General features: G+C 32.7%; 4 protein-coding genes, 1 long non-coding RNA gene and 1 pseudogene across 6 annotated transcripts; 4 read left to right on the forward strand and 2 right to left on the reverse strand.

The window, feature by feature from the left end:
* Positions 1 to 171: 171 nt before the first annotated feature.
* Positions 172 to 481, forward strand: AT5G04385. Its single transcript, NR_142755.1, has one exon. It is a non-coding gene; the product is annotated as an other RNA (long non-coding RNA).
* Positions 482 to 1324: 843 nt separating this feature from the next.
* GID1C (alpha/beta-Hydrolases superfamily protein) lies at positions 1325 to 3626 on the forward strand. The gene is made up of 2 exons (NM_122614.4): positions 1325 to 1627; positions 2086 to 3626. Exons 1-2 carry the CDS (start codon positions 1589 to 1591, stop codon positions 3079 to 3081), a joined length of 1035 nt encoding a protein of 344 aa, NP_198084.1. The 5' UTR covers positions 1325 to 1588; the 3' UTR covers positions 3082 to 3626.
* Positions 3627 to 5037: 1411 nt separating this feature from the next.
* On the reverse strand, positions 5038 to 7509 carry AT5G27330 (Prefoldin chaperone subunit family protein). Its single transcript, NM_122615.4, has one exon. The coding sequence runs from the start codon at positions 7216 to 7218 to the stop codon at positions 5332 to 5334; it is 1887 nt and encodes a 628-aa protein (NP_198085.1). The 5' UTR covers positions 7219 to 7509; the 3' UTR covers positions 5038 to 5331.
* A 710-nt stretch (positions 7510 to 8219) lies between these two features.
* AT5G27340 (uncharacterized protein) lies at positions 8220 to 9219 on the forward strand (the record flags this gene model as incomplete). The annotated part of the gene is made up of 4 exons (NM_122616.1): positions 8220 to 8312; positions 8436 to 8540; positions 8653 to 9017; positions 9066 to 9219. 4 exons carry the CDS (start codon positions 8220 to 8222, stop codon positions 9217 to 9219), a joined length of 717 nt encoding a protein of 238 aa, NP_198086.1.
* A 4620-nt stretch (positions 9220 to 13839) lies between these two features.
* Positions 13840 to 16252, reverse strand: AT5G27345 (annotated as a pseudogene; the record flags this gene model as incomplete). Its single annotated transcript has 1 exon — positions 13840 to 16252.
* A 4590-nt stretch (positions 16253 to 20842) lies between these two features.
* SFP1 (Major facilitator superfamily protein) lies at positions 20843 to 26761 on the forward strand. Its single transcript, NM_122617.2, has 18 exons — positions 20843 to 21436; positions 21579 to 21641; positions 22786 to 22875; positions 23008 to 23067; positions 23208 to 23273; positions 23359 to 23424; positions 23593 to 23668; positions 23816 to 23880; positions 23980 to 24072; positions 24214 to 24294; positions 24387 to 24471; positions 24839 to 24882; positions 25258 to 25320; positions 25405 to 25464; positions 25555 to 25608; positions 25717 to 25776; positions 25878 to 25992; positions 26372 to 26761. The coding sequence occupies exons 1-18, from the start codon at positions 21293 to 21295 to the stop codon at positions 26509 to 26511; spliced, it is 1425 nt and encodes a 474-aa protein (NP_568493.1). The 5' UTR covers positions 20843 to 21292; the 3' UTR covers positions 26512 to 26761.
* The last annotated feature ends 397 nt before the right edge of the window (positions 26762 to 27158 follow it).

The following is a 27158-nucleotide window of genomic DNA, read 5'->3' on the forward strand; positions in this document are numbered from 1 at the left end:
CGTGAAACAAGGTCAACGACAAAGAGGAAGGAACAAAGTCAAGATAATAGTGTTGGGCTTGTGTTGTTTTGTAAGAATAAGTGTTTGGGCTAATTGTTTTGTTCGGCCCAAATGAGTAAGTGTTTTATGTTAGTCAAAGTGTAGCTTAGTGAAAGACTAGAGTTGTGTAAGAGTTGCTTGTAAGTTTGGTTATAGTCTTAGGGTGATGATGCCTAGAAGTATGGTCTAGGTCTAAGTAGAAGCATGGTGCAAGTGTCTGTACTAAGTAGAAGTAACTTGTATAAGTATATGTTGTGTGTCTTGTAAGAAGTATCTGGTGATCCAAGTTTATTATCAATGTAGTCTTTCAAAAAGAAAAACGTGTTCGTGTGTTTGTCTCTAAACAAGAACAAAACAGAGTGCAACAAAGAGAGAAACTAAAGAGATAGAGTGAAAACAGAGAATCATAACAAAAACTCTATAGAAACCGAAACCCTTGCTCCCAAGGGTGTTGCCATTCAATAGCTTCACAATAGATGCATCTTATTTCTCCGTACATGCCGAAGAAAGTTTGCTAAAGGCCAAACTATTCAAGAAGCCATCAAATGATCAATGTATACCAATCTTAAACTATATCCATTTTCTAATAGATTTCTAAAAAACAATTTTGCACTAATTTTTCATATAAATATCACATAAACCAAATATTTTTCAAAGATCAGATCTAATCTTAGTGCTACAAACTCTTCCATGGACGAGCGAGATCATCCCTATCAAGACCATAAACCCTTCTAGTATTCTGATTTAGTTAGTTTTATATAGTCGATTGATATCTTAACAAATATCCTGTATTTTGATATTTTAATAAAAAAATTAAAGTCGATTAATGTTTTAGAATGTATTTCCTTTATCATTTCGCTAAAAGCTAAAAAATTATCAAATATATTTAATATATATTTTCATACAATTACTGAATTTATGTAGTTTGGGTCAACCAACGTTTTTAATTATAAATATTAGCATAAATACAATATATATTGTGATTATGTGAATTAAATTAATCATTTTAGAAAACAAAATTTTATATAAGAAAAAAATTGTTTTCTTTTTGTTACGTGAATATCGTATTATTACATTTTTCACAAACAAAAAAAAACAAATTGTTTTCCGGTTGCGAACAGATTAAAGGTTTTATATTTTTCAAACGAAAAATAAAAAATAAAAAAATAATGTACTTATTTTCATGAGGTCCACCCAACAACAGTCGTCACACTAGTCGCGTTGGACTTGCATGCGCATATTATACTCTATAGTCAAACCCACACTAACCTACGCCGATATTCTTATCCACCACCACCTCTTATTAGCTCAAAAAAATTTCACTAACCCATAGTCATTATTGCTTATACTCCGTATTAAAAAATGTTAAACCTTTTGATCTGACGTTTAAAAGCAGGTTTCTTTCTATTTCCAGATAAAAAAACTTTACTCATCGAGACTCGTTTAGTGATTCGAAATTTCCCTTCTCGGCTCAAATCTTCGATCTGGGCTTTCGTGTCTTTTTGCGTTTTGATTGGTAATAAAAAGAAGCTTTTTAAAAACTTTTTCCATGGCTGGAAGTGAAGAAGTTAATCTTATTGAGAGCAAGGTAAGACCTTTTTATTGACTTTGCTGATTTTGGGTATTATCTGTGTTCATGGATTGTTCTTAGTTTTCTGGTGTTTGGTTAGATTAGGATTCATATGTGTTTTGTTTTGTTTTGTAATCAAAGCTTAGAACTTTCATCGTTTGGGGTGATGAAACGTGTCGGTTCCTTGATGGGTCTTTACTAATTTAGGAGCTCTCCTTGGCTTTATTTGGCTTTTAGTTTTTTTTTCTCTGACCCTTGTGACTGATTTTGATTTTGTTATTCCATGAACTGTTTCTACTGTCAAGTGTTGTAATCATATCTCTTATAAGGTTTTGTTGTGTTTGTGTATAGTTCCCCTGTTTTACAAGTGAAAGCTCTCAAAAATCTCATCTTTGATATCTTTATGGCTATCTCCTTATGGTTTTGTGTTTGAAAGTTCTCTGATTTATTGGTCTGTCTTGTGTTTTTTGTTGCAGACAGTGGTTCCTCTCAATACATGGGTTCTAATATCCAACTTTAAGCTAGCTTACAATCTCCTGCGTCGCCCTGACGGAACTTTTAACCGTCATCTCGCAGAGTTTCTAGACCGGAAAGTCCCTGCAAATGCCAACCCTGTTAATGGGGTCTTCTCTTTTGATGTGATCATCGATCGCCAAACTAATTTGCTTAGCAGAGTTTACAGACCAGCTGATGCTGGCACTTCACCAAGTATTACTGATCTACAGAATCCTGTTGATGGTGAAATAGTGCCTGTTATTGTCTTCTTTCATGGTGGAAGCTTTGCACATTCTTCTGCAAACAGTGCTATTTATGATACTCTTTGTCGTAGGCTTGTTGGTTTGTGTGGTGCTGTTGTTGTCTCTGTGAATTATCGTCGTGCACCAGAGAATCGATACCCTTGTGCTTATGATGATGGATGGGCTGTTTTGAAATGGGTCAACTCGAGTTCTTGGCTTAGAAGCAAGAAAGACTCAAAGGTTCGTATTTTCTTGGCGGGTGATAGCTCTGGGGGTAACATTGTGCATAATGTCGCGGTAAGAGCGGTTGAGTCAAGGATCGATGTTTTGGGGAACATTTTGCTTAACCCTATGTTTGGAGGGACCGAAAGAACGGAATCTGAGAAACGTTTGGATGGGAAGTACTTTGTTACGGTTAGAGACCGAGATTGGTATTGGAGAGCGTTTCTTCCTGAGGGTGAAGACAGAGAGCATCCAGCGTGTAGCCCGTTTGGCCCGAGAAGCAAGAGTCTAGAAGGGTTGAGTTTCCCCAAGAGTCTTGTCGTTGTAGCGGGTTTAGATTTGATTCAAGATTGGCAATTGAAGTACGCGGAAGGGCTCAAGAAAGCGGGTCAAGAGGTGAAGCTTCTTTACTTGGAGCAAGCCACTATTGGCTTCTACTTATTGCCTAACAACAATCACTTCCATACCGTTATGGATGAGATAGCTGCATTTGTAAACGCAGAATGCCAATGAGAACACTCTTATCTCTCACTGTAATCTCTTCACTAACAAACGGGTGATATCCACCATGGAAGGTGAAAGCCCGAGATTCTCGTTTTAGAAGCTCTTTGTAGTGAGTCAAAAGAACGGCGTTTAACTACTACCGCGGTGGTGGTGGCTGCGTCCGCGTTTGTGAACCGTCCAAAGCTGGATTCTGAAAGCAAAGCAGGAAGAAGAACAGTGTAGTCGGTAATTATGTTTGGCTTTCTAGCGTTAGCTTTTGACTTTAACTAGAGCTGAGTTTTTTCAGCTTGTGGTTAATAGTAACTTTGGTTATGTTACTATTATGATATTTTCGGTAAATATCTATCTAGTACATATACATGCATACATCAACAATATGTTTAATTATAAGCTTTTTTTGTTTTTGTATAATTATAAGTTGTTGTAGCTATGTGGTGTTGTGTTTGCTTACCTAAAAGTGATCTTATTTTCTTTGCGTTAAGAAGATGATATTCACTCACTTATAGGCGTTATTACAATGTAATCATTGACAAAGATTTGATGTATAAGTCTTATAATTCTACTTTAAATGTAAAACCAAAATGTCTCATAGAGAAAGAGATTCATTGCATTTGGACCACCAAAAAGAAAAAATTGACTCCTCAAAAAACATGCAATATTGTTACTATTTTCTTATGAAAAAGGCAATAAAGAGGGTTTTGTTTCTATAGGAGATGTATCTTTGCACAATGATGAGAATATAGTTAATAAACTTGTGGAACCCAATAATAAAAAGAAGCAAAAGATACAAAAATAAGCAAATATTATGATAACATACAAGTATATGGAGTCCACTTAGAATAAGACTAGATGTAGAATGGAAAAAGACAAAGTTGGTTTGGTAAGAGGCTTCAATCTTCTTTTAAAAGAAGAAAAAAAACATTATACAGAATGTGGTTATAGTTAGCTTTGATAGATAATATCTATCAACAATGATGAGAATATAGATAATATCTATCAACATATCTTCCTCACCTACTTCTAATTTATATGCTTACTCCAAAATTTATCGATTAACCTGACTGGTTTAAACACAGCGAGTGCGGTTACGGTTGCGGGAGTTTGCGGAAACGGGCGGTTGCGGTTTCAAGCGTTATCAAGAATTATGAACGATTGGTTAAGCGTTTGATAATGGGTGCGTTTGCGGGAGTTTTATGAATGGTAAACCAGCGGGTGCGATAGTAATTAAATAAAAATAAACCAAAATAAATATAATATATTACTATTAAAAGAAAGAAAAATACAATAAATTATTATGAGAAATTGATAATATTAGAAAAATTAAACATAATTAATAATTAAAACCAGAAATAAAACATTAAATTCAAAAATAAATAAATTTTGTAAGAAAAAACTTAATACTTTATGCAGTTGGTACATCACCAAAAATTGCATCAAGTAGTGTGATAAACTGTAAATAACGTTGAACTCGCGAGTTTTCCGGATTGCCTCTATACATATAAAAAAGTTTCTTCAAGATATCCAAATGATTTTTAACACATCTCCAACTCAAAAATTTTCCAAACTGGTCGTGAATGGATGAAAGGATAGATCATACTTACGTTTGATTCTTGATTTTGATTTTGATTTTCATTAGTTTGGGTGGATGACATAATTGAGAGAATATGGTTACAATATATTGATTAAGGTTTTCTAATAAGAATAAGATATATAGGGTTTGGATAGAAGACATAATTATTTTAATTAATTAAAAAAAAAAAAAAAATTTAATCTAACCGCTACCGCTCGCAACCGCAAACGCTGCGGGAAAAAGCTTTTGAAATCTGGCGATTTCGAGCGGTCCAAAGCGGTATCTAGCGGTTTCTATGATTGGTGCCAATCGCTAACAACCACTACCACCCGCAAACGCAGCGTTTGCGGGTTGCAGAGGGAGAACCAATCAAGCCTAAGTGGAGACAAAAACTTGATACCAAAAGATGTCATATATATATTGCATAATATATGAATATGAAACAAACAAGTTTATTGGAGTTTCTGGAATCAACTACATGTTCTGAGAGAAAAGTAGCAGAAATCACAGACATAGAAGAGCTAGATACGAAAGGAAAAAAGGTTCACATGATAGTTATTGAACCAACTACATAGAGGAGTTATGAGTAAAAAGCTCATAAGCAACTACATAAATGGTTTATAAGTTAAACAGCGAAAATTGAGAACTCGAATGAGTTAAAGGGTAGTACCATCTTCAGCTTCAGGTGATCACTTGAGAGAAGCAGCATAAGCAACAGAAGCAGCCATGAGGAGAGAAGTAACAGATGAAACAAGGGTCCAAAAGCTCTTCTTCTTATGTGCATCTTCCACAGAATGCTTCATTTTCGCCAGTTCCTTCTTCATTTCCTCGACCATGCTTTCTTTGTTTTTGAACGCTTTCTTGATAGCTTCTAGCTGCACAGAGTAGGAATCCATTCCTTTTCCACGCTTCTTCTCGTCTTTTTTGTTTTCTATTCCACATACTAGAGAGGACACACTCTTCAGCATTGTTAGACTTTGTTTTGCATTGGTTCCAGCAGATTCTAGCTCTGTTTTCAAAACACCCGTAGCTCTTTTCAGCTCTACGATATCCTTTTGAAGGATAGCCTTTTCGTTTCTCAATGACTCAGATCGATTCTCCAATTCTTTCTTCTCTTTAATCAATCTCCCTCGCTCAGCCTTAATCTTCTCAAGCTCTTTACCAGTAGCTTCATTCGTTTTCTCTAATGCTACAACTTTTTCCTTAAGAGCCACCATGTTTCTCTTCTCCTCATCAAGAGCCTTTCCAGCATTGTCTCTCTCGACCTCCACCAGCGCCAGAGCATCCTTAAGCTGGCTAACATTGCAGTTAAGCTTCTCACCATTCTTGATTTGATCATTATAATCCTTTCGCAGCTGCGCCACAGCATGCTTTTGCTCACCCGCCAGTTTACTCAGCTCAACTATCTCAGCCTCCTGGTTAACAACACGCTGCACAAGTTCATTCTTCTCACGCAACAATTGCTCAACCAGTTTCTCCTTATCAGAGAATTGCACCATAGCCATCTCAATCTCTTTCTTAATCGAATTGTTCTCCACCATTAAACCCTCAAGCTCAGATTCCTTAACAGTTTTCTCTTTCACAAGTTCATTGATCTGCTCAGCTCTCGCTTTCGCTTCCTCCGTAACCTCATCAAGACTCTTCTCCAACCCAACAACCTGACCACGTAACCCCTCCCTTTCCTTAGTCAAACTCTCCACAATCTCATTCATATCTCCCAGCTTTTTCTCCAACTCCACAATCATCTCCCTCTGATCACGTCTCACCATCTCAACCTCCATCTTCTCTTTCACAACTCCTTCAATTTCTCTCTTCAAAACATCAATCTCCCTAACCTTCTCCTCAAGGCTCTCCACCAATTCACTCCTCTCCCTATTACCCCTCTCAATCACCTCCTCTCTCTTCTTCCTCTCCTTCACCAATCTACCATTCTCACATTTCAATCTCCCAACTTCTTCTCCCAAACTCACTTCCCTCATCTCCAACCTCACCACACTCTCCTTCAAAAGATTCATCTCCTCACTCTGCAAATCAAACCCACTCTTAACCAAATCCCTCTCATCACAAACCCTACTAAACTCTTCTCTCTCACTCTCTAACTTCCTAATCAAACCATTAGCTTCTCTTTTCAAATCCCTAATCTCAGTCTCTCTATCACTCTTCTCCTTAAATAACCAATCTACTTCAACACCCATTTCCTTAACACGACCCTCAACAAAACCCATTAACAAATCCATTTCAATCTTCAACATGAAATTCTCATCGCTCGAACCACACAACTCCTCACGAAGCAAAGTCTTCTCCTTTCCCGAACGAACCAACTCGATCTCCAACGAATCTTTCGCCTGGAAGAGAGATTCAATCTGTTGTCTCTTCTCCATAGTCTGCTTCAGAAGAATCGCATTAAGTGACTTCAAATTCTGAAACTTTTCCTCCGAGGAGTCATGGTCCTCCATTGATGACTCACGACTTAGCTTCGTCGATTTCTGGGAAGTGACTGGTACTGACTGATTCTGAATTTGTTGCTGCTCATTGGAAGCTCCATTGGAGTTACGAGACACTTTCTTCTTCGCCATTTGAACGGAAGTGGCGGCTGAGATTTTAGGGTTTTGGTTAGGGTTTGGGTTTTTGTTGCTACGGCTTTTAACGGTGAAGCGAGAGAGAAGACTAAACGAAGAGACGAAGTTTTGGGGGAAATTTTGAAAATTTCAAACTTTAGGGTCTAATTTTGAATTATTTTTGAGAGCTTTTTGATTCAGTGAAGGTTATGATTTGGTTTACACTTTCTTATATAACAGTTAGAGACCACAGTGTTGTTATTTCTAATTAATGCATGAACTATAATTTTGATACGTTTCATTTTGAAATATTACATAAAGACAAATGACTATAATTACAATTGCTCAAATTGTAACATATATCTATAATTAGTTAAAATTTTGACAGCTGTTTAAAACTAATCATTATTTTTTAACTAAAATTAGGTATATGATATTTTGACCCCCCAAAAAAGATATGATTATTAGAAAAGACTAAAATTAGATATGTTTCTTTAAAAATCTTGGGAAAATAAAAAATATAACATAATTACAAATAATTAAGTTTGGACACATATCAATAATTGATTAAATTTTGACATATATAGTTAACAATATAACTTTTGATATGTGTCAGAAAATAATATTATATATAGACATATTAACAAACTAAATGTTATTATTAAAATAGTGTTAAGTAAAAATTATTTATTTATTTTGTTAGAATTTAACACTTGTTGTTGATTGGAAAATTTACTTTCTCGCACTAACACTTTGAAAATCTTAAAAAAATATTACGGTGATCGTGGAGGTAAATAATTATACCGAAAGTATATTAGATATTTCAGTCATATATCTTTTTTTTTTTCAGGCCAAAGCTTTTGAATTCATTCACATGAAACAAATTACAAAGATAGATAGTTCTACGAAAATAGTGACAAAGTGATAATAATTTTCCAATCAACAAAAACTATTATCACTTTGTTGATTGGAAAATAGATGCAACAAAGTGATAACAAGGATAAGTCGACAAGCAAGCCATGAAATCTCGTAGACAAGAGTTGAAGTTGCCACTAGCCAGAAAACGGTGCGTCGGATTCACAACCATGGAAACTTTGGGACGTGAGAAGTTAGTCTGCTGAATAGACATAATAACGTTGAAAATAATTCTAAAACTTTAATATTCGCCAGCACGAGAAGCTCTACACAAAGTAGTAGAATGGTTAGGAGCATTAGGTGCTTGCACGGCTTGAAAGCCGAAAGCCGAGGACGGTGAATTGGAATTAGGAGGAATGGGTAAAAGATCTCTCCATAAAGGAAGAAGGCTGGAACATAGGATTCTCAAAGAACATGTAAGACAGGTAAGTGAGGCTCTTAAAGTCGAATAAATTTTGGTTTAAAGCTCTATAATATGATTCAAGATAATTTTTTGAACAAATGAATGTTTCTCAAGGGATTTTGAGAATCTGTAAGGTATGGGAGATTGGGAGAAGCTTTAGAGAGAGATCAATGGAGTTGTTGCTTGGAATTAAGCAACCATACCAACGCCAACTCTCCACTAAAGAGATAATATCAAGTAGCCTAGAGCTAAGATACAAATATGAAGAATTCGATGATTTGCTTTTGACCAAAGTTCGAGAAATAGTATCACGATCCCATTGCAAAGATATCGACATAGAACTTGATTGGTGTCCTCGGTCAAACAATTTCACATATCGAAGTATCAAATTTATTGGGCTAAGTAATATGTTTGAAAGATCAGACTTGGGCCAAGCAGATTTTGGAGTTGGCTCGCAATTTTCTGAAATGGGCCAAGAGATACAATGTTGTGAGCCCAAGTAAAATTAGCCCAAACGCCAAAACCCTAAGATCCTTTTGATTTGAAGAATTATGTCGTGCGCCGCCGACAACACCACCAGACGAGGTGCAAGAGATGGTCCACGAGCCGTAGCTCCTGCCATCAACGAGGTCTGGTGTGTGGAATGTTCTAGGAGCTCATGGGCGTGTCTAGATCCGGCGTTGCCTTCTTCTCTTTGGTGATGTTTTTTGGTTCTGTTTCCTGAGATTTTGTGTGTTTATTGGTTGGGTAAACTTTCTTCTTGCTCTTCCTCCTTCGAGTAGTTGGGACTATTTTGTTTAGGTCTGAGTGAGTATTTCCGGCTTGCGTTTGGGGATTCTTTGGATTTGCTTCGAATTTGATTTTGTGATTTGCGGATTCAGTAGGAGTGGCTTTGTCTATGGGATTAGTGGCTATAGTGAAACTGTGGGCTCTGGATATATGTTATTGGCATATGCGGAGAAACAGAACAAAAAAATCACTATATGATCTTTTACCATGCTTTGTCCTCACTCGCATGGTTCCAACAATCACTTTTCGGAAAGTCGTCCATCCTAAAACTACTCCAGCCCAAGCACGCTTAACTGTAGAGTTTTCTCAAGACATTTGACCGAAAAGATAAGTGCGCTTTGGTGACATAGGTGGTCAAATCAATTCTTATAAATCTCTCTATATGCACCACCATATTTCTGAAATCAGAGTGTTATACTAGCAGGGTCGGTCATGATCATGTGTGTTGTAGCCTGTAGGCTTGTACCAATTATTGCTGGTTCAAACTTTGTTTTTCCTGTTTTCTTTTCAATTCAAGTAATGGCCTGACGGGTCAAAACGTTTATTTTGGGCTTCTTTAGCAGAAGAGTCGGCCTCGAATGAATTTAATCGGCTGGGTAAACAGAAACTGTATGTTATTGGCATAATTCAAGACTTCAAGTTTATGTTTTGTAGATTTCACACTAGATGTTATTGGCATAATTCAAGACAGAGATAATATAATTAAAAATAAATTGGAGACGTTTGATATGATTAGATTTATAAGTAGTTGATAAAACAAATATGATAACAAATTCAATCAGCAAGTTTTAGTTGCAGACTCTAGATCTCCTTCGACTCAGCTAGATGATCAGCTCAACGTCGAATATTAGTGTGACGTTTCCAACATGCAACAATTTCAAATTTAGTTTTTTTTTGTTTTTGTTTTTTTGGAGACAATTCTGAACAGTTTAGTTTATAACTTGTATTTTTAGTTACTTTTATATTATATTATTAATTATTTAAAAAAAAATAACTTGTTTTGAATCTCTTTATTTATGATATTAATCTCCAACAATACTATTTCATTATTTTAAATGTTTTACGAATAAAATATAATAGCCTAAGTATCAAAGTTGGCTTCAATTTTATCAGTGGCCACTTCGTAAGTCGTAACCAGTAGGGCTACCACCAATAAAGAGAAACGCTCGACACAGTGACTATACAAAAAGGACAAGTCAATCCACGACAACGGAGTGTTGCTCTTCCTTTAACAATAAAGACTACTTCACAGAGTAAGAGAGCCGAAACATCTATTATAGCAAAACTGGAACTAGGCTGAAGGACAACTACAACCAAACACAACTCCTGAAATCGGCGACATCGAAAATGAATAAAAACAAGCAAGAATTGTCAAAGCTTAAAAAACATCAAAATGCTTAAAAATATTAATGAACTGAAGAAATCTCGATCAGATCCTATAACGTAGAGACAAGAACCGAGCCTAAACAATCCGTATGTGGACATATCTATTGTATCGTAGAATATTTTAACTATCGTTTAAACTATTATCATCTCATTAAATAGGTAATACACTGTGTATATGGTTTAGATTTCTCACATCTAGATGATATTTATGGATGGTTTACTATAAAATAAATAGTTTCATTTCAGCATCTTTGGTTAGGGTTTTTCATTCGATCTCTCGGTTAAGCTAATAATAAAGCTGGTTGAGCATTATATATGTTCCAATTTATTGTTTACACTTGCAGAATCTTTCTATTAAATGTTTTTCCATTCAACGACGAAGCAATTTAATGGTTGTATTGTGTTGGGATTTTCTTCTGTCTAGGTTCAATGTACTTTCCTAAAATAGATGTTTTAGAAAATAAATATATTTTTTTACTAGGGAATGATCCGAGTTTTTACCATACAATCAATTATCCTAACCGTCGATTAGTCCATTGACGCAGTTGAGAGAAATTGATGTATTGCCTAGACCAATAGGATACCTCTTAGTTAATATTTTACAATAATAGAGGAAACAAATACTGAAATACATATAGTATCATATATAGGGGTGTCAAAATGGATCAAAATTCATCGATCAACTCAACTCAACTCAACCCATGAACCTTAATGAGTTGAAAATTTTGACTCAAATGAGTTAATGAGTCAAATGAGTTGATGAGTCAATTGGTTTGATGAGTAAAATGAGTTGGGTTGTAATGGTTAATTGTTTCAATGGTTTACCCAATTAACCCATCAAATTTTGTAAAATTCAATTAAACCAACTAAAATCTCTAAACCAATGTTAATTTAAGTTTAACCAACACATCTAAACCAATTTAATAAAATTAATATTTTTCCAAATTTCTTAAATATACAAGCGATGAAATTGAGAAAAAGTAAACTCGTAATTTTTCCACCAAAAAACATAAACCTGTGATTTTCCCGCCAAAAACGTAAATCCGTGATTTTCCCGCCAAAAACGTAAACCCGAGATTTTCCCGCCAAAAACGTAAACCCGAGATTTTCCCGCCAAAAACGTAAACCCGTAATTTTCCCGCCAAAAATGTAAACCCGAGATTTTCCCGCCAAAAACGTAAATCCATAATTTTCCCGCTAAAAACGTAAACCCGTAATTTTCCCGCCAAAAACGTAAACCCGAGATTTTCCCGCCAAAAACGTAAACCCGTGATTTTCCCGCTAAAAATGTAAACCCGAGATTTTCCCGCCAAAAACGTAAATCCATCATTTTCCCGCCAAAAATGTAAACCCGTAATTTTCCCGCCAAAAATGTAAACCCGTGATTTTCCCGCCAAAAACGTAAACCCGTAAAAAATAGAATCCGTAAATATCCTAAGTTTGATGATAATCAATTAATAATGATAATTATTTATTATTGTTTTATAATAATAATTAATTAAATTATTACTTAAATGGGTTAACCCATTTAACAACTCAACCCATCAAATTAAATGAGTTATGGGTTGACCCAACTCATTTTGTTAAATGAGTTGGGTCAACCCATAACTCATTTTGTTAAATGAGTTGGGTCAACCCATAACTCATCTGACCCTAAACTCATTTGATTATGAGTTGAGTTGGGTTAGGTTACCTATTTTGACACCCCTAATCATATAGTATGCATTTTTTGTGAATGAAAAACGTAAAACAGAAAATACTAAAAACAAATGTATAACAAAAAAAAAATGATATATAGTTTGTATTTCTGTAAAAACAAATGTTTTAATGACAGATAATTTGTATTTTTGCGAAAGATGTATAATAATAATAATAATAAAAAATAAGGATATTTCATATGTTACAAAAACTTTTTTTTAATAAGTTGATAAAACAAAACATTTTTCATATGCGTGAAAAAAATTTACGATTGTATGGAACGGATGGCGGTACTACACAATAGAAACTACAATCACAAAATTTAAAATATCTAAGCCATGATACTAAATCATAATAGAAACTTAACTCGTGTTTCATTTACTATACAAAATTAAGATTAGGTTGTAAAATACATTTACACATTTACTGAAATCTTAAATATACAAAAGAAAAAAGGTAATTCACATGTGTTCAAGAAAACTACAATTTTTTTTCTTATCATATTTAATAATATTTATTAGAATTTAAAGTGATTTGAGTGTTTTTGAGTTTTTAAATAATTTTGATGATTTTAGAAAAATTCATATGATTTTTGTAAAATATATTCAAATCTCACCTTAAACCATGAGATTTGAGTTTCTGTATTTTTAACTAAGAAAATCCTCTTAAATCTTCCAAAATCATGAAAATTCAAATCCACATAATGTTTTCAATAACAGTGGATTTTAAGGTGAATTTTGAAATCATTAGTTCAATAACACTGAATTTTATGAAACTTTTCAAAATCCATATTTGAATAACATAGAATTTATAAATTTTACACAAATCTCTTAAAATTTCACTTTCAATACATCCTCCTAAATGTGATATAACATCACATTAATGTTAGATAATATAAGGGCTGCCTGCCTCTGTCACCCTGAAATATATCAGTTCAACTATATTCCCCCATACTTTCACCCTCTACCTATTTCCCCCTATACAAACTATATTCTTCATAATTCCACCCAATCTTACACAATTCCACCCAATTCACCAAAATTAATTAATCTCTCTAAATGCGTTTTAAAATCAATAATTGCGTTTTAAAATCGATAATCAGCTATTAAACCATTGACCCAACCAAAATCTCATAACCCAAAACAAACCTTCTGTTTGGCAAGGAGGGTTCGATTTTTTTACTTGATTTGGTGCATTGTTAACGTTGTTATGTTAAGACCTTCATGGTGTTATGCAATGAAAGTTCAATTCAAAGAGAAGAAAAACAAAATAAAAGACATCCGAAACAAAGCAAATTTGTCCAAAATAACTAACATCATCATAATTGTTACATTACTCTAGAACCAAAACACATCCAAATCGGCTATAATGTTATTGACATAACAAGTAACTCCAAAAAATATGACAACACATTCAATAACCATTTGCCAAAAAGCATAACATAGAGACTACTCTTGTGTTGCTTGAGAAGGTTGGGTGATGCTGATCGTATCCGGCCCTTGAGTCTTCTTCTTAGACTTCTTCTCCTTGCTTTCTTTCTTAGCCTTCTTAGCTTTCTTTTCAAACTGAGTAAGTAAGTAGTAGTAAGCTACTAAAGAGACATAATATATGAAGAAAGAAACTTTAAAACAGAAACAAACCTCATCATTGCCATCACTCTTTCTCTTTCTCGGGACCTTCTCCTTAGGGAATCTTTTACATCCTAATGCGTTATGCCCAGGTTCACCACAACTCTTGCAATGTATGATCTTACCTTTTCTGCTAAGCTTTTCAACTTCATTTTTCTTCCTTTTTTTCTTTTTTGGCGACTCATTCTTCCCTTTGATCCTTGCAAACTTCCCTTTTTTAGGTTTTTCTTTCTTTCGTCCAGGCAAAACAGGTTCTGGTGGTGCGGTTACCAAGCTGTAACCTGCATTCATCCAATACTTAGGTCCCCTTAATGGCATGGTGGCTGTCTCATAGTTGTGTCTCCACATATCTGTCGAGAAGAACCCGGATATGTAGTTCTCAGCATCCAAACCAGCATTTATCAGAGCAGCATAAGCATGCTCACAAGGTATCCCACTTATTTGCCACTTCCCACATGAACACTGAGATTTTTGCAGTTCCACTCTATGACTATTTCCATCTATATACACCTCAGAAACACCATGTGTGCAACGATATACTGTACTTCTATCCGCATCTTGCTTCTCTAATGCAAGAATCTTCAAAGCATATTTAGAAAATCTACCTTGATGGCGCAAGGATTTTTGGTTCCTCTTGACAATCCGAGTCATTCCTTGCTTCCTTATTGTTTCTAGCATTGGAATCAATGACTTTGCCCTTGCTTTGGTGATGGTTGAGTTGAATGACTCGGTAGCATTGTTGTCAACATCCTCACAACAACTACCAAGCCTGTAGAAACACCTTGACCAAGTATGCGGTTCCTCTTTCAATACATCACTGTACAATGCATCATCATAGCATCTCAAGTTATAGAGATTCTTCTTGTATTCCTTTTCATTGTAACTCCAAGCCAATTTCCACACTAACATCTTGAGCATATCCTTCTTGGCATGATTCTTCTTGAGATTCTCTACAATATGCTTCACACACATTCTATGTTCAGCATTTGGCAATTCATGTTTAACAGCACTTAGAAGACCCTGTTAAATAATTGTAAAAAAAAGAAACAAAATGAGAACTTTCATACTTACCAACATGTAATGAAATACAAAGGTAATGAGAGGTTCCTACCTTTGAGCGGTCTGAAAGAATGACAAAACGACTGCCATCCTCTAGACCCAAGTCCTTTTTTATCTGTTGGACAAACCACAACCAATTCTCGGCATTCTCAGATTGGACCACAGCCCACGCAACTGGATAGATTTGATTGTTTGCATCGTGACCAACTGCAGTCAATAGAACTCCTTTCACAGCAACTTTCAAGAATGTACCATCTAGCCCTATAACAGGTCTACAAGAACCAGCCCATTGTATTTTTAGTATGTTAAAGCATACATAAAACCTATTGAACACATCTTCACCCTTCTCATTTGGATATGTATCAATGAAGGCAACAGAATTTGGGTTTTGAGAATGAATCTCTTCAACATATCCTCGAATATGAGCAAATTGTTCCTCATACTCCTTCTTAAGCATTTTCAGAGCAAGAAGTCTTCCTCTTTGGCATTGTGGGATTGTAGACACCAATTTCCAACGCTCTTTGATATATAGCTGAATATCCATAGGCATAAACTTTTCATCTATCCTCAGCTTGTCCAAGAACAACCTAGCAATTACCGGACTCTTTAAGATCTCACATTTCCCATTAGGTGAGCAACTATGATGCGTACATGATGTCTTGATCACAAACATTTGCTTGTCTGAATCATAAGCACAATACACCCTCCAATTACATTTGCCACCCATACCGCACTTGAATGAAATCTTCTCCTTCTCCCATCTATCTTGAACCACATTATGCCCATGTTTCAATGTCACCTCTAAAATAGCTTCTTTGAACTCAATACTTGTGAAAAAAGTACTTCCAATCACAAATTTATCACCCATCACCCTTCTGATTCTTCTATCCCTCAACACAATCGGATCCTCGTCCTCATCTGAACTATCTGGAATTATATCTCGGCCTATTTGTATCTCATCTTCGAAATTGGCTACCCCATCATCTACTTCAAAGTCAAAACGCTCAATAGGATCTTCTTCATCCTTTTTCTTCTTCTTCTTATTCTTCCTTCTCACAATTTCTATAATCTGCTCTTCACTCTCACCCGCATTCTCTGATTCATAGCCCCTATTGTACTCCACATCATCATCGTCACTACAATTGTACAAAATTACACCATCATCGTCAGACATCTATTGCTCTCTCACACAATTAACAAATTTAAACAAACAATTTCTGAAAAATTCAAACAGATCCAACTATGAGAACATGTTATTACATAGAAATAACATAACTTACGACATCTTTGTGTGGGTAATGTGTGATTTCAACCCAACCACGCTTCAGATTCACGCTTTAGATTCTCCAGAGATGATGATCCAACGACCAACCACTCCAATTAACGCCGGAGAAACTAATTAAGAAGAAGATGAAGAAGAAGAAGTAGAAGAAGAAGAAGGAGAGAGTGTCGATGGAGAAGAAGAAGAAATAGAATAGATTTTTATTTTTTATTTTTTTTGGGCATAAGAAGAAATAGAAAACCTAATTCAGAATTTTCCCCCTTTTGGTTTAAGGTATAAATCGAACCTTCCTTACCAAACAGAAGGTTTGTTTTGGGTTATGAGATTTTGGTTGGGTCAATGGTTTAATAGCAGATTATCAAAGTTAAAACGCAATTATTAATTTTAAAACGCATTCAGAGAGATTAATTGATTTTGGTGAATTGGGTGGAATTGTGTAAGATTGGGTGGAATTATGAAGAATATAGTTTGTATAGGGGGAAATAGGTAGAGAGTGAAAGTATGGGGGGAATGTAGTTGAACTGATATATTTCAGGGTGACAGAGGCAGACAGCCCATAATATAATGTTGGTATACAGTATTACTCTAATCAAACACTAAAGTCTTATCGTTCCGAATAAAAATGCGTCGTTCAACTACGAATAAAGTACGGTGTGATTCACATGATAATGAACCGGACCGTATTGTGCGATTTACGATTTAGATTTTGTCTCTATTCGGAACCTAAATTTTAACTATTATTATACAACAATAATTTAAGTTTTGATAAATCACTACAAAATTACTTGAATAAAAAAAACACTACAGGTTTAGCCGTAATTATCGTCTTAAATGGAAGAACATCAAATCCATTGATTTGTTTATAATTAAATTCGTGTGAATCAATGTCATTTTTGATATTTCTCATCGCTTTTGCCAATAATTTACGCTGGATCTTTCTCCTGTCTAGATTCAATGAATCTGAAGGTCAGTGATAGTGTAAACATTAGAACTATCTAGCGGTTACTAGTTGACTAATAAGTTTTGATTTTTAGTGGGTCATATTTATCCACTTCCGCAACAAAAAATCATATGATAGTTAAAAACTTCCCTAGTTAGTAGTAACTAGCTAGTCTTAAAACTTCTTTTCTTTTCCCCATTAAACAGTCTTAATTTTAACTTCGATTTCGATCCATAAATTTGCATAGAGAATGCACCAAAATGATTTCTATTGTGGGGAAACTTAAATGATTAATTGATACCAAAACAAAATGTGTTTTGATGATTAACGTGGGGACCAAAACGTGGGTCGGAGAGTGCCCGGGGCCGGGAGTGCTAGCCCTCTTAATTTACGTGACTCACTTAATTACACGCATCTACCATTTTGTCATGGTGATTTATTTATATGTATACTATAAATTTAATATTTTATTTTCAAATAAAAAAACAAAAAATTTAATTAATTATCTCATATTTCCTTTGTTCTTTAAACTTGATTTTTTTTTTAAACACACATATTAAAAAACATATTAAATATTGGTTATAAATATATTACTTTTTGTGTATTACAGTTTTCTATAACTCTAAACCAATGATAATTAACTATTTTTCTTGAAAATTACAATTCACCAATACTAACCAATAAATATTACAAAGAAAACTTAAAAAATCAATCTTTTAGAAACAATTTTTTTTCTCTATATAATCAATCATTTAATAACAGAGGGAATATCGTTTTCCTTTCTGCTAAAATATCTTAGCTTTCTAATAGGTAATTTAGCGTACCGATTCATTTGTATTAACATGAATCTAATCTTTTATTTTCTGTTTTTACTACTAGTTAAATCGTTAGTCAACAAAACTAATAATATCCAAATATTCGCCATAAAATTATCCTTTTAACAAATTTAGACACAATATTTTAATTGATTTAGAAATCCAAAATGGCAATCATATTATTTTTAAATTGATATCTTCTTAATTTTTTAAAACATGAGACAAGTAGAACTCTAGTCTGGTGAAAAGCTCACAAGTAAAACATGAAAGGAGTGTCTTAATTCAACTTTGTTTTGTCGGCAGTACACATCACAATGTCATATAGATAGGTTGTAGACGGACTATTTTCTGAATTGAACTGGGTCGTGTTTGTAGACTATTTTTTTTTTTTTTTAATTCTATCGACTGATCCGGTGAGTTTCAATAAAAGCACACTGAAATAGTTCAGAGAGAACGTTTTTTCGAAAGACCACCACATTATATGTCCTAAATTTTAAATGTTTTCTAACTAATAACAGGGTTAATCAGACTACATGTATTTATGATTATTAGATAAATCAATTGAGCCAAAACTTAACTAATAGATTTTCCAAACAAATTTTCCAAACAAATGTGACAGATTATTTATTTTACAAAAAAATTGTTTTACATTAAAACTTTAAATAATTTCTACACCGAAGAATTGAATTTGCAGCACAACATAAGAAATCATGAATGATGGTATGGCATGCATATGTTAATCCTAACAAAATTCATGATTCCCTATCCACGCAAGCTAGCTTGCTTGTCCAAATTAGATTTGTTCAACTGCATAAACAAATTGTCAATTTCCAAAGAGGCACCAAAAGTCAAACCATAAATAGGTAGTTTGGACAATTATTGGGGATATAATGGATTAGATCGTAGATTCAGGAGAATTTAAGGCAAGTAAGTTGGTTCTCTATCTAATGTTCCAAGGGTCTTATCTATGTACTTCGTTTCGATGATTAATTGATGTAGTTAGTAGTTTCAAATTCCAAACGACTATTTGTATGTACAATTACATATGGATTAATTGTCAGATAACATGTTGAATTCTAACATGTTTCTGTCTATCCGATTTTAGATTAAAGTTGTTTATACAAAATTTTAGACAACACTTAAATTAGTACTATCGTTAGTTATATAGTTCCATTAATCATTTCTCCTTCTGTATGGTTTATTTGGACAGATATGTCATTAAGCGTTTAAAAATATTTGTAGATTTGATAATTTGTCAAAAATAGCATTTATTGATATTATAGTTGATCCGTACGCGTTACGAATTCTTTAGTTGACCTTTCTTTTTTTATAATCTCCTAATATTTAAAATTCAGCAGCAGACTGATGAATAAAATTAAATACTTGGTTCCATTTCTAGATGGTAACAGGTACAAATATAGATCCTCACGTAAGAATAATAACAACGGAGGACAAAAACGTTAAATTATGATTAATTAAACATTTAATTAAAAGTATTAGCAAACTCAATCAAAGAATGACTAAAAGGTTCTAATAACTTGTGAGGTATTTAAACAAGTTAATGTAAAAAAAGAAACAAAAAGGTTGAAACGTACGGTTTTCATCCAATGATTATGAATGACTATAAATGATTGTTTTTTCTACATCAAATATGGAGTTCCATCGTCATCCAATTTTCTTTTGGTTACGAGTGAAAACTTCTTAAAACACCCGAATATAGGATCTGATTGATAACCAAAAGTTGTACAAGTTTTTTAGCTGTTAACTTTATCGAAATAGTGCAAAACTGTTAAAAGAGCTGTATAAAAAAACTGTACAAAAAATCTAAGAAGAAAACTTTTTGTAACGTTTTTGATAAAGTTTTTGTGATTGATAACTATCAATACTGTACAAAGCTGTATTGTGTTACCATTCAAACTTATAATGTTATAGTCTTGGAGAGATATTTTTTTTACTCAAAGATATGAATTTAAGTTAAAATATTCCATAATCCAAACCAGCAATATATACACATTAATATAATTTAAATTGCATGGAATTCAAAATAATACTTATCGTGAATCCATCTAGATACGTTGAGATAAGGGACCAATCAACAAGAGAAGACGTCACTTTTACAAGTTGAGAATAATCTTTCAGAGAGAAAAAAAGAGTAACTGTCGATTTTTGTTGATCCAAGGTAACGTATATGTCCTGACTCAGATTATTGCTTCCAATTATATGTGAAAAGAGCTTTCTCCACATTGACATATAACTAGGATCATTCGCTATAGACGATTAATCGTTGTTTATAATTTGTTATAAAAAAAACTTTGGTATTTTAAAGAATATGTCAATATTTTTTTCATACTACAGTATTTTTAATTCGTCAAACTATTTAAGAATACGCTCATGACAAATGATCATATAATAATAATTTAAATAGTACTTGTATTTATTTTTTCAAGAAGAAAACTTAGTTGAATGAAATTTGACTTAAAATGATATAAAGGGTTTGAATGGTAACCATTTTAATAACAATACAGTTTTGTACCGTTTTGACAGTTACCAATCACAATTTTTTTATCAAAAACGTTACAAAAAGTGTTTTACTCTCAGCTTTTTTTATACAGTTCCTTTTAACAGCTTTGTACTATTCCGATAAAGCTAACAAATAAAAATTTTGTACAGCTTTTGGTTACCAATAAAACCCAAAGTCTTACAAAAAAGGTCTTACGCGTCCACGTTAGCTTTCCAATCCAACCCTTAATTAGAAGTCTTCACCATTTGCTGGTTAAAGGATATTTTTTCAAAGTGTTTAGCATTTTGTATACGTCAAACTATTTTAGAATCCAGATGATGAATGATCATATACTAATACTTAGCTGTATTTTTATAATTTAAAACAACAAAACTTGGTTTAATGAAATTTGACTTGATCTTGTTTAAAAAAACGTCTCACGTCCACACGTTAGCTTTTCCAATCCAAAACCCCTAAAGAGTAGAAAACCAAAATAACCATTTTTAATTCCCAGCCTCTTTTTATACGTAGTCTAAATTGACAAACACATCATTCGCTCTCTTTCTCTTCTTTCTCTAGCTCTCTTGGTTTTTTGCTAAAAACAGAGCATTTTCTCTCTAGCTCTCACTGTTTCTTTACCATAAGTTTCGTCATATTAGTACATGCAAGTGTAAGGGATGGTGATGGAGGAAGGAAGAAGCATAGAAGAAGGGCTTTTGCAGCTCAAGAACAAAAACGACGATTCAGAGTGTCGTATTACTGCTTGTGTTATCCTTAGCACTTTTGTCGCCGTTTGTGGCTCCTTCTCTTTTGGTGTTGCTGTGAGTTTTCTACTTTACCTTACTTTGATTTTTTCTTCTTCTATAGAAGAACAAATGAAAACAACAAAATTGTATGAAAAGAAAACATACTTCATAATTACGTTATACCTATTTTCTTATAGTTTTTGTTGTTTTTATACAGACTGGTTACACTTCAGGTGCTGAGACAGGAGTTATGAAGGACTTGGATCTTTCTATCGCGCAAGTATGTCTCTCTTTTACGGTTTTTCTTCTATTTCTAAAAACATGTATTGAAAATTAACCAAGTAGCAAATTTTATCAAAAAAAAAAGACTAAGGCCATGAATGTTTGTAGTTTTTAAAATGGTTTTTGGATTTTGGTTTTTAGTTTTTGATTTTCTTGGTTTTTGTTTTTGGTGTAGATTTTAGTTTCTTAAAAACTTGAATGGTAATTTGTTTAGATTTTGGTTTTTATGTTAATGGATTATATTTTATTTTACAAAAAAAATCTAAAAATAAAATAAAAAATGTGATCGATGGTTTTTTTATAGAGAAACTCTCAAAACATAGATTTTGATTTTCTTTGAAAAGTTGTTAAAACACTCAAAAACTAGATTCCCTATTTTTTTAAGAAAACTTGTTTTTTCAAAATTTTGAATGGTTACAAAATAGATTTTAGAAAAAACTAAAACCAAAAACTAGTTTAAAAACCACATCCATTCAAAGTTAATTCTTTTATACTATCATCCTTAAACAAACAAACAAAGTTTTGTGTATAATTAAGCAACTGAGAGCGAGTGACATATTGACATATGCAAAAAATAGCTAGGTTAATTATCGTTCAATTTTTATCAAAATACAAGCTTCACATCATTTTTAAATCCGTAAATATTTGTTTCTTTATTCATTCAAATTGAAACAAACAACCATCAATTCTAAAGAAGAAACATATAGATTGTCGTTATCCCATTGAGTTGATTATACTTCTTTGTTGGTGTGGTTCACCTCCTTTTTTACCCATTTTTTAAACTCTTATCATAACCCTACCAAAACTATATATATATATTATCCTGATATATATGGAATTGTCGAAATCATCCAAAAAAAAACATTATTTATCATAATAATAACCCTACCAAAACTATATATATGCACATATATCCTGATATATTGAGCGGTTGTCAAAATCATCTTATAAAAACATTATCTAGCTATCAACGTTTCCATCGTTCCAGAACCATTCTCCGGCCAATTCTCTCATCTACAATAATAGAAATTTGAAATATTGAAATATTATATATATATATATATATATATATATATTAAAAATAATAATAATAATACTATATATATGAAAACTATATTTGTTATAAATCATTTTTTTCTCAGTTTTCAGCTTTTGGCTCATTCGCCACTTTAGGAGCTGCAATTGGTGCACTGTTCTGCGGTAATCTGGCAATGGTCATTGGCAGAAGAGGGGTAATTAATTTAACCATTTCACCTTTCATATTCGTAATTTTACCATTCTTCTATTTTTTTGGTTCTTTCGTGACTATAATTTTCGTATATATGATGCTTATAATAATATTTTTGCTATTTATGATATAATAGACAATGTGGGTCTCCGATTTCCTATGCATCACTGGTTGGCTCTCCATCGCTTTTGCTAAGGTACTACTAGTTATTTTCTATTCATAAACATGTTTTTTTTTTCATTCAAACATTATTTCTTAGAAAATAAACAAACCAATTAATTTATGGTTATTATAAACCCAATAATTAAATTTATGTTATGTTTTGGAATACAATAGGAAGTAGTGTTGCTGAACTTCGGAAGAATCATTTCAGGGATAGGTTTCGGCTTGACGAGCTATGTGGTAATTAACTTATTATTATTATTATTTAATATCATCTTTGTAAGTTTGTTTTCTGATCTGTAATTTTTGCTTATTTACCAAGCAGGTACCTGTCTACATAGCAGAAATTACGCCAAAACATGTTCGTGGTACATTTACGTTTTCAAACCAGGTAATACTTTAGGTTTTTAGAATATTTATAAGAATGAGTGCTGACAAAAAAAAAAAATAGCACAAACTAGTCTAAGACAAACCAACCAAAATCCAAATTAAAACTTTTCAAAATTTCTCGTGAGTATATTGATCCTTGTTTCATTCTTGTGTAATTATTGATTATTAGCTTCTTCAAAACGCTGGACTCGCCATGATTTATTTCTGTGGGAATTTCATCACTTGGAGGACGTTGGCTTTATTAGGTAAGACTATAAATTCCATATTCATCGTGAAAAAATTGTTTTGAGACGTAAGAATATGTTAAATGTATAGTAGAAAAAAACTGGAAATCTTCAGCTGTTATATTATAGCAAATCAACTGATAAAAATGTAATACGTTTTTGGTTTAGGTGCTTTACCATGCTTCATTCAAGTAATCGGTTTATTCTTCGTGCCAGAGTCTCCAAGATGGCTGGTTGGTCATTTAATTTTTCTTTAGTGTTTTACGTAATTTATTAATTATTATCAACCATGAGAAGAAAAAAATTTAAACCAAACTATTTTCATTTTGAAGGCCAAAGTTGGCTCCGATAAAGAACTAGAAAATTCACTGTTTCGGCTTAGAGGAAGAGATGCTGATATTTCACGTGAAGCCTCAGAAATTCAAGTGAGTTTTACTATATACTATTATCAGTTATAATTTATATAATTTTCAATAAATATACATTCCCTTTTTCTTTGAAATTATATTTTCATTCCTTCACAAATAAAAAAATGTAAAGTCTGAATAATTCTGTGTTGTTTTCAGGTAATGACCAAAATGGTGGAAAATGATTCAAAGTCGAGTTTTTCAGATTTGTTCCAGAGAAAGTATAGATACACCCTCGTGGTACGTACAAGTACATCAAACTAATTTCTAGAGTATCAAATTTTCATATTTAATTTATCTGCACAAGCATTCATTTTTAATTAATATCTCAGGTAGGAATCGGGCTAATGTTGATACAACAATTCTCAGGAAGTGCTGCTGTAATCTCTTATGCAAGTACCATTTTTAGAAAAGCTGGTAAGCATTCATTTATTTTTATTAATGTTTAATTTTATATTAAAATGTCAGAAATAATAATAACTATATATATATTATATGACAATCTGTTCAAATCTGCAAGTGAAGATTTGCATAGAAGTTTCAGTTTCTCTGAGAATGTTTTTTTTTCTAACAAAACATATTTTATTCTACCAATCAATAGATTATGGGCAAAGGTCCTGAACTCCTAAGATTTCTCAAAATAAAATTAAATTGTGTATTTATTTTGTAAAATGATGCCATTAGCTCATTCTAAATACTTTAAGAGAAAGGGTTTTAGTAAATATTTACCATGAGTTCCTCTTTCCATTTTTTTTTGCTCAATAATTGTTCTGGATGGAAACAGGTTTTTCGGTGGCCATTGGAACGACGATGCTAGGTATCTTCGTGGTAAGTATATATAAATGTTTTTCTCAAATTTTGTTTGACTATATGGATGCAAAATTTAAGAAATGAAACTACGTCTCTGAAATCTGTTGTTATTGAGCAACTAAACTTGTGTGATGTTATTTAACCTGGTATAGGTCGCGTTTCTAGGAGATATAGAATTTTTGGGTTTCAACTTCCAAATATTCAAAAAAAAACAAAACTTGTGTGATGTTGGCGTTTTAATCGACATTTTATCACAGTTGAAAAAACGACATTTTTTATTTTGTTAAAATTTCGTACTTTAATGAACTCTTTGAACTAAGAATTTTCATGTACTAGTTTTTTTTCTTTTAACTCGTGAAAGCATTGAATGGTATAATATCTGGCTATTCGCAGATTCCAAAAGCCATGATTGGCCTCATTCTTGTCGATAAATGGGGCAGACGTCCTCTCCTGATGGTGAGCATGTCTTTAAATAATTTCTGGCTGTTCGCAGATTCAAATCTATTAGTCTATATTGATTTGATTACTATTTTGACATAGACTTCAGCGTTTGGGATGAGCATGACTTGCATGCTACTTGGGGTCGCCTTCACATTACAGGTTATTTTTTTTGTAAGATAATTACTATTTTTATTTATTCTGTTTTTAAACCAATAACTTATTTGTTTAACAATGTTTTTGCATGAGCAGAAAATGCAATTGCTTTCGGAACTAACTCCAATATTATCGTTTATATGCGTAATGGTAAGACATTATATCTCCTTGTACACAATCTTTTTGATGAAAATATTTACGTTGATGTTTCTTTTACATATAAAATATAGTTAAAATTGATATTTTTTAAATCGGCAGATGTATATTGCAACTTATGCAATAGGCTTGGGAGGTCTACCTTGGGTAATTATGTCGGAGGTACATAAATTTACTTCACTGTTAATTTTATTTCTATGCAGGAAGTAAGTAATATGTCTTGAAAAATAAAGTAATATATGTATGATTTTTGGTGTGTGCAGATATTTCCAATAAATATAAAAGTAACTGCAGGAAGTATAGTTACGTTAGTCTCATTTTCAAGTAGTTCAATCGTCACTTACGCTTTCAACTTTCTGTTCGAATGGAGCACTCAAGGTATTATGTTTTTCTTTTTCTTAATATCCATTTTATACAATTTTGGTTATATAAATTATCTTGTGATCAACAAAAAAAGTTATAACTTATCCTTTTTTTTTGTATATCGCATAGAAATAATCAATGATTAAGTCTAGAAAACTTATATAGTTTTCAAAGTCTGTGTTTATAGCATTTCAATGAAACCTCATATACATTTTATAACACAACTATTTGTTTATTTTATTTTAAAAGACTAATTAGTTAAATTTTTGGTTGAGTGAATATGTTATATAGTTTGTATTTATTTTATTTTCTCCTAATGTCTATATATATATATATATATATTATAATTGCATTTAATTTATAATTTTCTTATATAGTTTAATTAATGTAATAGGAACGTTTTTCATATTCGCGGGTATCGGTGGAGCAGCGTTGCTTTTTATATGGTTGCTCGTTCCAGAAACGAAAGGATTATCACTCGAAGAAATACAAGTTTCACTTATTCATCAGCCCGATGAAAGAAATCAAACTTAATTTGAATTATTTTATTTTATTATAAAAATGATCAAATTCAGTTTATGGTGTTATATTTGTTTATTTACAAACAAGGATTTTTTTTTTTCATTATGTAATTACTACTTTATTTTTCTGGGTAATTAGCCCCATTTTTATGATGTATATTTACGAGATGTAAAACTTGGCCTACGTACATGTGTATTTTATCTCTAAAATTGCAAATGTAATATTTTTCGGACATATATTAAAGAAGAGATTGATTTCTAGTATTGGGTAACTAGGGTAATTAATGATGAACAATAAACATGCGATTAATTAATCTAAACTGTTAAGTCCTAATATTGCTGTTTAATATGAAGTAGCTAGTATATTTAGAAAACTATATATTTCGAAAACGTGATATCTCATAAATTTGATTTAACATTGGATAACATTTGTGGACCACCATGCATCATGCGTGCTGGTAAGTTGATTCGACAAATTTCTGACGTTTGTAAGTTGATGGCTAATATTAATTAGATTATGCATTGGAACCACATAGATATTTCAAAAACAAACATATTTAGGTTCGATTCATCACTAGTAATATATTGTTTTGACCAAGGACTTTACTCATGCCCTGAAGCGACAATCTGTCTATGGTGTTGCATGTTTTTGAAACGAAA

This window comes from Arabidopsis thaliana, chromosome 5, assembly GCF_000001735.4.
Source record: "Arabidopsis thaliana chromosome 5, partial sequence".
NCBI classification, from domain to species: domain Eukaryota; kingdom Viridiplantae; phylum Streptophyta; class Magnoliopsida; order Brassicales; family Brassicaceae; genus Arabidopsis; species Arabidopsis thaliana.

What these genes read in the sequence shown, in the direction of transcription:
- GID1C (NM_122614.4), top strand. Translation starts at nt 1,589, where the DNA reads ATGGCTGGAAGTGAAGAAGTTAATCTTATTGAGAGCAAG. An exon ending in TTAATCTTATTGAGAGCAAG is followed by an intron (nt 1,628 to 2,085) that starts GTAAGACCTTTT and finishes TTTTTGTTGCAG; the next exon opens with ACAGTGGTTCCTCTCAATAC.
- AT5G27330 (NM_122615.4), bottom strand. Translation starts at nt 7,218, where the DNA reads ATGGCGAAGAAGAAAGTGTCTCGTAACTCCAATGGAGCTTCCAATGAG.
- SFP1 (NM_122617.2), top strand. Translation starts at nt 21,293, where the DNA reads ATGGTGATGGAGGAAGGAAGAAGCATAGAAGAAGGGCTTTTGCAGCTC. An exon ending in AGTATAGATACACCCTCGTG is followed by an intron (nt 24,295 to 24,386) that starts GTACGTACAAGT and finishes TTAATATCTCAG; the next exon opens with GTAGGAATCGGGCTAATGTT. An exon ending in TATCGTTTATATGCGTAATG is followed by an intron (nt 25,609 to 25,716) that starts GTAAGACATTAT and finishes TTAAATCGGCAG; the next exon opens with ATGTATATTGCAACTTATGC.